This window comes from Salvelinus sp. IW2-2015, unplaced genomic scaffold, assembly GCF_002910315.2.
Source record: "Salvelinus sp. IW2-2015 unplaced genomic scaffold, ASM291031v2 Un_scaffold1055, whole genome shotgun sequence".
Classification (NCBI taxonomy): Eukaryota; Metazoa; Chordata; class Actinopteri; order Salmoniformes; family Salmonidae; genus Salvelinus; species Salvelinus sp. IW2-2015.
Window position 1 is genome coordinate 423,317 of NW_019942708.1, and position 12,680 is coordinate 435,996.

The 12,680-nt window shown below is 42.8% G+C and overlaps 1 protein-coding gene across 1 annotated transcript in view; it reads right to left on the reverse strand.

Annotated features, from left to right (window-relative positions):
• The window catches only part of dclk2a (doublecortin-like kinase 2a), a 71,846-nt gene extending 70,324 nt beyond the window's left edge, over window positions 1-1,522 (reverse strand). The window contains 1 exon segment of the mRNA XM_070438593.1: window positions 429-1,522. Coding sequence (XP_070294694.1) covers window positions 429-831 — 403 coding nt within the window. The 5' untranslated portion in view covers window positions 832-1,522.
• Window positions 1,523-12,680: the final 11,158 nt, after the last annotated feature.

Genomic DNA, 12,680 nt, shown 5'->3' on the forward strand with positions numbered 1-12,680 from the left:
ACTACATTATAGCCTTATTATACTACTATATCACATAATGTAGTATAATAGGCTATAATGTAGTATAATGCGGCTAGTATGTAGTATAATAGGCTATAATGTAGTATAATAAGCCTATAATGCAGTGTTAGCTAGGCTTCTTCCCAAGGGGAAAGCTGATAGCAGAATACACCTGCATATGTATGAACAAGGAGTCAATGTAAAACAGCTGGTGGAACTCTGATGACAAGCAGGACATTAAATGGTTTATAAGATTGTATGATGAAACCTGAGAGATAGGAGTGTCTGGTGAAATCTAATAATGAGTACCTTGGATCAATCAGCTCATTCATCAATATGAGTATTGATCTCTACATGATTTATTATGTCATTTGTAGGACTGGGCTGTGTGTGTGGGGAGAGAGCCGGTGGTGACTGCGTGTCCTTACCCTGCACTAACTCGTCCAGGCTGCTAATCTTCTTGCTGCCGTCCACGGTGTAGATGCTCCGGACACCTTGAGGCAGGTTGACGTTGTCCGAGAGAGACCGGGTAAGCTCCATAAGCAGGGCGTCTAAGGACCTAAAACGGTCGTTGGACACGGCATACACCAAACCCTTGAAGTATTTGTCCCCATTTCGGTAGAATCGCACTTTTTTGGCTTTCTTCTCGGAGGTGAGCGACTGGAGCGTGCGCGTTCGGTAAAAGCTACAGTGCGCGCTGTGCGCCGGGCTGGGAACGAGACCGTTGCCTCTGGAGCCTGACTGGGATCCCGAGCCGTTAGCCCGTGATGAACGGTGCGTTTTGTCCCGTTCCTCAAAGTGTTCCCATTCAATACTTCTGCTGAGCGACATGTTCGATCTGTTAATGTTTTGATCTATCCACAGGAGAAAACAATAGCAGATGGTTCCTCCAGGCAAGCCCTATTGTCCAACGCGTTCCCAAAGACAGCTGTCAAACAACGCTTTGGCAATCACTGATACAGTAATCGAGAGGGCAGTGTACTTGTAGGCTAGTTCCTCCTTGCGCCGTCAAGATACAATGTTGTAATTTTCCGGGGATACAGTCTATTAATATAACTAGGGGTACAGTAGCCTGCGTTACGGTTACAATCTTACCTTGTCAATAAGGCTGCACAATAAACTCTCGGTTATTGAACTACAAAAGGCTAAACGAAAAGGATTGCTCCACAACTCAATGTCCACAAAAATTCACCGGCAAATTTAAATTAATACCAGGTGCAGAGAGCCCAGACTTGATTGACAGTCGACTGATGCAACCGCCAGTTTACCAATGAACGGAGCCGCACAGGAAAACACTCGATTCCAAGCTATAAGAATGTATCCGGTAGAAAACACAAATAGGAAAAACGAATTCCATGTAGCACAAATACATTGCATGTAAAGCCGGTGTCCAAAATCCACCGAATCTAACAAAGCCACATGCTTGCTACAGAAACTGCAAGCCTCCTCCTCTTCTTACCTCCTTTCTCTGACGGACGAACCGTTCAACACTAACACTGTAGCACGAGAGGCCATCCCAGTCCTGTCATCCAATTCAACGAGGGAGGGAATGCTGCTCCCCCTCAGGGTCCTAACGGTAGTCGAGGTCCAATTGTTCAGCAAGTGGTGTATTTTCTGAAAGATGCAAATTGGCCCCGAAATTGGAACTTATTTGTTATGTCATTATTTCTGATGTGCCATTTAGATATTTATTAGGCAATACCATTCCCTCGAAAAGCTAAATGAAAAATGATAACCACAAATAGGTGCTAATGGCCAAATCCAGCCACTCTTGTGGGTTTAAAAGTTAAGAAGCAGCTTACGGCTTCATCAGGGTGTCTGAGACAGAGTGAGACACCCTGATTAAGTATTTTTTTATCATAGTATTTTATTAGGATCCCCATTAGCTGTTGCTGAAGCAGCAGCCACTCATCCTGGGTTCCACACAAAACATGAAACAATACAGAACATTAATAGACAAAAACAGCTCCAGGACTGAACTACACAAATAAGTGTAAGCCGATGCGCCTACTTGCWGTATTTTAATGATGTCTTAGCCCACACATTAGAGGCTTATTAACGTTCAAACCCACAAGAGTGTTTGGATTTTGATATGTCATTTAGCACCTAATTTGTGGTTATAATTCTTCCTTCAGCTTTTCAATTACTATTCCCCCCCAAGAGCACCTGTGGTTGTTTTGGAATACCTGAAGCACTCCTCCTACTTATTTTCCCTCAAGAATACTATTCCCTCATTGACATAAGTCAGTGCTCTTTAAAGGTTATAGACTCAAGCAATACATTGGACATAACACATCTCATCTACTCTGTGTGTGTCCACTGTCCAGTCACCAGAGTGCAACCAAGGTCATAGGCTTACAGGGCGAGAGTGATGCCACTTTCTCTCTGCCAGCCTAGTGGGTGCCTAGCTACCTGCGTCATCATCACCTGGCACAGCACCACAGGAAGGGCTCAGACCTAGGTCCCATGGTGCCACGGCAACCAATCATTGAACCAGGAAGTATCCAGGCAGTTGATAACATCAATAGAGAAACATTATTAATATTGAATAATATTGCTCATTATGAAAATAAAACTATAATACCTAAAGCAACTTACAGTCATGCATGCATACATTTTTAGTTATGGGTGGTCCCGAGAATCAAACCCACAATCCTAGTTTGCAAGCGCCATGCTCTACCAACTGAGCCATCCAGGACCTTTGAATCTAGTGCCAAAGCAAACAACAAGAGCAACTGAGGACATTGATCAGGATGTGACACACAGGGATCAGTCCCACTGTCCCTTCATATCCCCCATGTGACAATGCCTGGACGTATGGAGGTGAAGAGCAAATCACAACCAGTGTGGTGGACCTCAGTTTACCTTCTTCTTAAAGATCCATCAACCGAGACACATAAGGAACTCTCCAGAAAACAAGCATAGCAGCTGCATCGGAATGATGCATTGTTGGTAATTCCTCTTRATGAGATMAAAGGGGATGAAAATGGGGATGAGGAAACYAGGCAGGAAACAAATAGGAAGTCACTAGTCCTCAGGAGAGAGGATATCCTGCACACAATGACAAAGCAGAAAATCTCCCTGAATAATACGATTGAGAATCCCTTGTTCAAAAATGAAAGAGTGCAAATGGAGGGATAACAATCAAGAGGWTAGACAGTAGAATTCCCTGAAATGGTCTGTCTGTCTGGATATCGGCTAAATGTGTTATATAAAAGAGTCATTTTTTTCATTCTGTTTCAGGAGGATTTTGGAGATGGATCCACTTAAAGACTTTCCTCCCAAAAATCTCTAAGGACATTTTAATCAGCTACGGTGGAAGAAATGCATGCAGTAGAAATTAGGAAGGTGACATGACCCGGGGTGACTTGTTCACGGTTGCTTGATAACTCATCAAAACAACCAGTTAACAACTATTTTATAAAAGAAGTTATAAAACTCTTTATACATGTGATTCACAGTGTTGCACAGTCAATGACATCCTCCTAATCATGCTTCTACAAGATCAATTCAGTTTTCAGACTGGAGCTCAAGTTGTCATGCAGTTATTAAGTTTCCATTTCATTAGTTCTTCTCAACTACACGGAGGAGCAGATACAGGTGTAGGATCATAATTTGAGCCAGTTTGCTACAGAAGGAAAATAATCCTGCAGCAACAGGAAATGTGAATTATTATGTGGATTTAAATTAATAACATTTTTGTAGGGGTTGATACATTTTTCGTTGGGCAAATCAAGTCTGAAATTTTAAACCTTGAATACACTACATGTTTGCATTTCCTGTTGTGCAGGAACAAAAGAGGGATCAAATTAAGATCCTACATCTGTAGAAGGCATCTGGAGATTACAATTCAATTTCTTTCTCTAGCTGACAGACTGGTGATGGATGTGTGTATGTGTGTAAGTGTGAATGCACGCATGTGTTGTGTGTGCAGGTTTGTGCACAAGCACATATGTTCATTTGGATCCAGACATCAGGTCTGCAGCACAGTGTGATTTAAAATGGGTGGGAGTGGTTGTAGGTCAGAGGTCAAGGGAGTGAGGAAAGGGAGGAGTTGACCAGCTCATGTGACTGGAGGAGGCCCGTCACTAGTTAACACAGCCACATAAACCCCACCCATTTCCACAATTTATCTTCTTAAAATCTGATTTTAAACCTAACTCTAACCTTAACCACACTGATAACCTTAAACCTAACCCTAAACTTAAATTAAGACCAAAAATCACCTATTTTTTTAAATACATTTTTACGAGATAGCCAATTTGGACTTTTTGTTGCTGTGGTAACTATTGACAACCAGAGTCTCTTTGAACCATTTTATGAACCCTATGTGATTACATTCATGGCTTCAGTAAACAATGTAATTGCAGGTCTATGTAACAAGCAGGAATGTTGACGGTTGGTATAATATAATCAAAGTAAGCCTACAATCATGCATGGATGACCCTAATGAATGACTGAGACACATATACCAAAGTAACTAACCATCATCCTGTTTAAAATATCATAGAAGAGCAAGCAATTTTGAGGACAGTTCCACCACCTGCAAAATCCCAATTTATATAATTGAATTAGGTATTTACATTTGACTAACTCCCAGATAGTCCATTCATGTTGTTCTCTCTTCAAAGCCCTGTGGTTACAGAGCTACTCTGTGTCCCTCTCACCCCTACACACCTTCTGGGTGTAAAACCATTACTGTAATCCATTACAAGTGTACCAGCAAAAATATTGTAATCAGTTACAGATACTTTTGAAAAACTAGAGTATTACTTAGAGCATTACTTTTAAATTCAGAATGGATGTTTGCGGACAAAAATCTTTGACACTTCTCTGTTTTCTCAATGACATTCAATTAACATTGAAAAAAGGCACAAATTTAAGTTTGTTCCACCTGAGTGTGTCTGACCACAAGTCAGAGACCGCCGATGACACACAAAATGTGTTTGATGGATCGCGGGAAAAGAGCAGGAATAGGCTTTTGTAGGCTACAGTCCAAACTATGTCTTCCAATGGTGCGACTGCAGTCGGCATCCAAAGATGATCCAGTTTGAATAAACGTTTGAGGAGGTAAGGATGAGCGCCAGTGGTGTAGTCTACGGCGATACGGATATCACTTAGTATTGATTCTACATGGCGATTGATGTGAATACACCTGCTGCTCTCATTTAGCTATTAGCGCTTTACGGATTGTGGTGTTGTGGATGGCTGTTCACAAATCTAAATGTGTATTGAACCCAATAATGGTTGAATTCAAGAAGTTAAAGCTGCCTATCAATCATTGTTATGAAACCAGTGGACAGCCAGTGAAAAAATACCCTCTTGCAACAGCTGCATAGTGGCGGATCCCAGCCTATGGAATAAAAGTGGGGTTTATATTGCTCAAGTAATTCATGCTGATAAAAATAAATGATCCAATGGACACATGCTCAAACTCACACACTTTTGATAGACTTAAAGGGGCAATCTGTAGTGGCTACATCCATTTTTGGATTTATAAATGATATTATTAATGAAGATATAATTTAATCATATTATTATATGTAGTAGAAGCGATGGGTTGAAGAAGCCACATACAACCAACCCAGAAAGTAAAATGTACATCCATATATGACCTGCTATAGTAAACTTTAACATTGATTTATTCCTGTAATAGATGTCATTCAATTGTAACATTACATTTTGTCTTCTTCTAATGCTCTTAAGGGGAAAGTAATCTAAAAGATAACTGAATATTATCAGATTACTTACCGAGTTTGGTAATCCAGAAGTTATGTTACTGACTAACAATTCTGGACAGACAGTAAACTAGTAACTAATGGATTACATTTAGAAAGTAACCTACCCAACCCTGATCAGAAGTTAATGTGTTGGCCATGCAGTGAGATGTTCTAACACATGTGGTGATGGGACACACATGCATCTTAGTGACTACTGTTGGTTATGCAAGAGCAGCTCTGCCACATTAATATTTAGGTTTAATGGTGCCTGTTAGTGGTCAGATTGAGATGTGCATGTTGTTGTTGTTGCTGAATTGACTTCACTTGAAGTTGTTTGACACAATGTTGCATTATAAACTTTTATAACATGTATTTCTGGATGATGATCTGAATTTAACAATTAATGTATACACACTAATGCAGGTATACTGAACATAGTTTTTTGCCAAAGCACAGCCCCACAACCACTAGAGGGATTATCTTTCAACACCAACTTACCATCCTGAGACAAGGCCGAGTATAGCCCACAAAGATCTCCGCACGGCACAACCCAAGAGGGGGCGCCAACCCAGACAGGAAGAACACGTCAGTGACTCAACCCACTCAAGTGATGGAGGGGTGCGTCACTTGAGTGAGTTGAGTCACTGACGTGGTCTTTCTGTCTGGGTTGGCGCCCCCCTTGGGTTGTGCCATGGCAGAGATCTTTGTGGGCTATACTCAGCCTTGTCTCAGGATGGTAAGTTGGTGGTTTGAAGATATCCCTCTAGTGGTGTGGGGGCTGTGCTTTGGCAAAGTGGCTGGGGTTATATCCTGCCTGTTTGGCCCTGTCGGGGTATCATCGAACGGGGCCACAGTGTCTCCTGACCCTCCTGTCTCAGCCTCCAGTATTTATGCTGCAGTAGTTATGTGTCGGGGGGCAGTCTGTTATATCTGGAGTATTTCTCCTGTCTTATCCAGTGTCCTGTGTGAATGTAAGTATGCTCTCTATAATTCTCTCTTTCTCTCTTTCTCTCTTTCTCTCTCTCAGAGGACCTGAGCCCTAGGACCATGCCTCAGGACTACCTGCATGATGATCCTTGTTGTCCCCAGTCCCCTGGCCGTGTTGCTGCTCCAGTTGAACTGTTCTGCTGCTGCGTCTATGGAACCCTGATCTGTTCACTATATTACTATTATTTGACCATGCTGGTCATTTATGAACATTTGACATCGGCCATGTTCTGATTTATAATCTCCACCCGGCACAGCCAGAAGAGGACTGGCCACCCCTCATAGCCTGGTTCCTCTCTAGGTTTCTTCCTAGGTTCCTGCCTTTCTAGGGAGTTTTTCCTAGCCACCGTGCTTCTACACCTGCATTGCTTGCTGTTTGGGGTTTTAGGCTGGGTTACTGTACAGCACTTTGATATATCAGCTGATYTAAGAAGGGCTATATAAATACATTTGATTTGATTTTGATTTATACCACCTACATGATCAAAACCTTGTGTAGTATGTCTCCACACAATGTAGGCCAGTGGCCTGGTAAGAATGTCGAAATCACTCTCTCTCTCTAACACAAGCACACCCTCTTGATTTCTCTTTCTCCTTTCACTATCTAAGCTAATTGAATTATAGCAGGTCTCTTCGGGTTCGGGCATCTGTGGGGGGACCGGGTTTCCCATGACCCACTTCTCTCACATTCCATTAGAGGCAGGAGGGTTGGCATRGCCGCGAGGTCAGCCGGTGTATTCCAGTTCCTCAGCAGTTTGGAAAGAGAGAGACATTCCTGAGACTTCTTAGGCTGACAACAGAAGAGAGAGAGAATCTGGCATGGGATTTAGAAAGGTAACACTGCAACCAGACAGTGTGGGTCGGCAATGGTCAAAGTATCACTACAATAGTATACAATAGTATAATATTTGGTTTTCTGTTGTGAAAATGTCTGAGATTACTAAAATTAACATCGAGACAAATTCCAACTTTGACCACAAGATGGAGCCTAATATCTTCTATATTCAATCTTCAAACCAAGATGCAATGCATGTCCTTTTCATGTATGTCTGAGCTCTAAAACTCACAATCAGATTTGTATGAAACATCTCAATAAAACATCAGACACCTTATCTGAAACAGAGGAGGCAGAGTGTGTGATTACACATGGGATATGATGACATTAAAACAGACAGTGGGAGTGAATGAGCTGACCGGATAGAGGTGCTGATTCACCCACACCATGTTATGTTTGATATTCACAGTGAAACCGTCCATGGATGCAACTGCTGCTGCAATGCTAAGATCTGGCACTGTATATTCTAATGAGAGGAGTCATCATGATACGGACACTTAATATACACAGTAGATTATAGTCTAGACTCATTTACACGGTTTTCCTGACCAGAGTTTTTTCTTGTCAGTTGAAATGTTCAGGAAAAACTCCAAGACCTAGTTATTAAGGCTACAAAAAAAAAATCCTGGTCAGATTGAGTGTTCAGGAAAACTCCTGGAAATGTCAAGTTACTATAGAAGGGCAAAGAGGGAAGACCAGGCCCTAGAGACACTGTGGTTCTGTCCTCATTGCTCCCCCATAGAACCGCCACCTTGACATAAACCCATAACKCCAAGCCACATGACAAACAGCGCCAGATCAATGCTAGAATGTAGTCGTTGTAGCTGATGGATGGTTGCATGCATCTTATCCCCCTCGGTTAGCCCAGACCTCCAATGATTTATCCAGGGAGAACTTGTGCCGTTAACCCAGGGATGAGACACTTTTCCCTGGGATGAGCGAGATGAGCCAGGACCTAGGCTGGGGCTTCGTTTGACGAGTGTCAGCCTTGATTAGTCTGTCGTGAATGAAATTATGCCAACCTCCCCCTCCGGTAACAAATATCCAGCTTGACAGATTCATGAGGGCGCTAATGGACTAATATTTTCACCCGGCTGCATGCTAGGACTGGAGTATGTTATTTATCAAATGTTATTCATTTAGTGATATGGAAAGTCCTCCATGAGAGGACAGTATCATGATGCGTGATCCATTGACATATTTCAAAGGTCAAATCAAAGGTCAAATTGGGGGTGGTATATTTGTCCTCCACTGCATGTACAAGTGGGTAACCTGTATGTGTGTGAGGTGTGAAATGGAAAAGTGCTTTTGTATATCCCAACTCCCCCTGAGAGTGGAGTCAAGGCCAGGGATCAGCCATTATTCACCGCGACCCTGGAGCAATTAGGGTTAAGTGCCTTGCTCGAGGGCAGATYGACAGATTTTTCACCTTGTCGGCTCAGTGATTCGAACTAGCAACCTTTCGGTTACTGGACCAAAACTCTGACCACTAAGCACCATTTGTGGGGGTGGGCTGGGAATGGAAATAGGGATAGGTTATGTGTGTGTTAAGCAAATGTTCCTCAAGGTCAGAATTTTAGGGAAGGTTAGTTGCTCTAACGCATGGCTGTAGACACCATACGAGTCAACAGCCATGTATCAAGGAAAGAGGGTTACCTGAACCTAGATCTGTGCCTGCTGGAAGGCAACTTCCTGCTTGAGCAGCTGATATAGGGCTAGAGCACAGATAGACCTTCGCTGTGGAGCTACAGCTCCAGAACCAGACACATAGATGTTCAATAGATGGCACTGTTACCCAGGCTCATTGCTCTCCCTTCCTCCCTCTCTCCCTCCCTTCCTACCTCTCTCTTTCCCACCCTCTCTCCTTCCTTCCCTCCCTCCCTCCATCCTTTCTCCCTCCATCCCTCCCCAGACCTACTCCAATCTGGCTGAGGTGAGTTAGGTTCAGGGAAATGAAAACTTTTCCAACAACTCCAGTATGATTCTCCTCACACAACCCAAACCATCCGTCGCTTAGAAAGCTACCAGGGTTGCCCCTAGCAACGCACACAAATAATACATTTAGTAGGCCATATTTCTCAACAAATTAACACATTCAGATATTATTGGCATGGGTTTTGAAATGCATTTTTAATTTCAAGACATTTCCTCGGTGAGAAAACGGATCCATTTCAAATTGGACACGGGCGCTAAAACGGGATTAGTGATATAGAACGTTCCACCCGGTGCCTGAGACAATAGTTGCTGTGGTTGCTAGGAAACCCGTCCCTACCGTCTTTACCAGGAGGCTTACCACCTAGCCGAGCCGTGTGCCCATGCTAGATAGYMCATTCTTTCCTCATGATAGATAGAGGAGAAATGTAACCAGGCAACAGAACKRAACCTCACAGCTGTTTAGGTTGCATATGAAATGGCACCCMATTCCCTATAAATGCACTACTTTTGACCCTCAGTCAAAAGGGSTCAAATGCAGTGCAATKGGGTGCTATTTCATAAGCAGACTTATACCTAAGAATAAACACCTCAACATGACAGGGAATATAACAAGTGACAAAGACTTTTCAAACTGATCAAACATTCACATCATAATAATGCTCTGTCATTGGTAAGAGAGGGTGAATGGAAAATCAAATCCTCCCTTGATATATAGGTGATAAATACAGATATTGGTTTCATGTGTTTGAATATGTTGACTCTCTGAATGTWCAGATAAATGGTTTATTATGATAGCAATGATCAGGCTGTTTGAGTGTGTCTAAATGCTACCCGGGTCCATCTGAACGGTGTCATTTTGTCTTTTCATCCATCTGTTGGGCATTTCCATCACTCTATCCCTTCATCCCTTCATCCCTCCCTTGTTCATCCCATGCTGGTCCAGGAATGTTGTATATTTTGCAGCTTTGGGTGCTTTTTGGAAAATATTCCTCTATCTAACAGTGATGTGGTTTAGTGTAATCTCTAACAGAGCATGACGCACTGTAGGGCCACTTCAAATATGATAACAACAATACCACTCTCAAAGGTTTGTTAAGACTTAACACAGAACTTGGACRGCCTCAGGGTGCYGTGGCATAACACAAAARATGACAGGCTATGAAGTTTGATAATCTTTCTCACGTTTTACTARGTTSTATGTCAATAAGCATAACACAAAACATGACATATGAAGTTTAACTCATGTTATCCGATGTTRTATGTCAATAAKGTTTTTCCCCTCCCAGTCGTACAGTAGTTGGGRTGAAGTGAGGCAAGGCGAGACWCTATAAGGTGATATGGYGGGCCACTGCGSATTTGTRTTGAACGGGGACACCGTTTTGGTGTSGTGCCAGACTCTGGCTCCGACGGCACAGTTGCTCTCGTAAAATGRTTTGACACCCKCAATAAGTCGGCGAGGCAGAGTGCAYTGTTTTACWGTGATTAAATCCCCCGGCCTGTTTGCAGTAAAACTGTAGGGCTCTCTCTTTCTGTCGCTCTCGCAATGATCTCTCTCTCTCCTCTCTCACTGTGTTGCTCTCTCTCTCTCTCTCTCTCTCGCTCCCTCTCTTCCTCTCTCTGTTGCTCCCCACAAACTCTTTAACCTCTCTCTCAGTGTGACCCAGACTCAGTGGGAGAGAGGTTAGTGAGGACAAGCCTGAGAATCCTGTTAAACATGATGGTTTAGACACTCATTACTGGACTGGATTAAAATGAAACTGACTGAATATAGATTATAGTTTTACTGTGTGTCCCTAGATTAGACTAACCTAGTATTATACAAATGTTTGGTTTGAGCAARATAATCTCAAAAATGTGTATACATGTAACCAATTGAATAATGAATAAAAGTTTTGCCGTAGGCCTACATTGTTTGGAAAAAATCCTTTTTGACAACCCAGTTGTCAGTTTGATGATTGTTTAGATGAATCTGCACTAAAATGTGTGACTCGTTGCTATAGGCAACATTCTCAAATGATGTAATCTTACACTACCTTGTTAGGATAGTAYTTCAACTGGKCCTGCGTTCTCTTCGTTGACAGTTTACAGTCGACGGGAAGAGTCCGGTAACAGTATCACATCACTGCCAGATTTCGGATCCTATTCTGATTCACAACAAAGTTTCAATGATACAGCTCTGACCTCCATCAGATGCCATGGTCATATGATAGAAACTCTTCCCCCTCCTGTCTGCTGCATTCACACCGTGGCACTGAGTCTTCATAGCCCACATTTGTCCTTCCGATGATGACTGATCGTTAAACCAAACGGCCTAATTGTTTAATTAGGTTGGTCAAAGGAGAAGTGACAGCTGCAGGGTGATTCATGTTGTTGCTACGTTTCCTGCTGCAGTAATGGCCTGTCAGCGGGCGGTGGCGGGCGGTGGCGGGCGGTGGTGTGCAGGCGGGCGGAGGGGTGGCGAGGAGTGATGCGCCCTTTAGCAGGAGAGCTGGCATCTGTCACTCGTGTCAGGGTAATGGGGGAGCGAGAGGCTGCCAGGTGGAACTGGGTGGTTTCTTTGTTTGTTTCTACACTGGGCTTAAACTTTCTCTCTCTCTGTTTCTCATTCCTATCTCACTTGTTAGAGTCACAGTGTGCGGTTTAGAAGAAAGGGAAAATAAACACATGTGAGGTAGTCTGTTTTACAGTGTGCAGTATCCGCTCTGTACTACTAACAGTTCTCCCATTGGGAGATTCTCAATTGGGAAAAAGTCCATCCTGACTCCATCCAGAAACCGATAAGCGGTCAAGGAGAGTGTCAATTTGTTAGTAGGCGTATTAAGGAGTATCCTCCCCTCCCGGATTACCTCCTTTGGTTAGAGGATGCACCAGAGTATCCAACCAGCGTCTATTGCAGAAGACTTTTGAAACCAGCCACGCCCCCTTTGAAACAGCTGTTTTTCTCTCGGAGGAGGAAAGCACATATTTAAAACAATACGATACATATCCTTTTATCTATAAAAAGTCTAGCACAATTAGATTTGTTTTTACAATTTTACACATTTATTTTGTTATTCCCTGTAAACGTAATTTGCACGATGACACGCTAGTGATTATGAAGYGTCTCATTTCTTACAAGCACATTTGTTTCCATGTTTTCTCTCCTCATTTATCTTTGACCTTTTTCAAAAGGAACATTTCCTGTTGTCCTCGGTTGGCTGGCG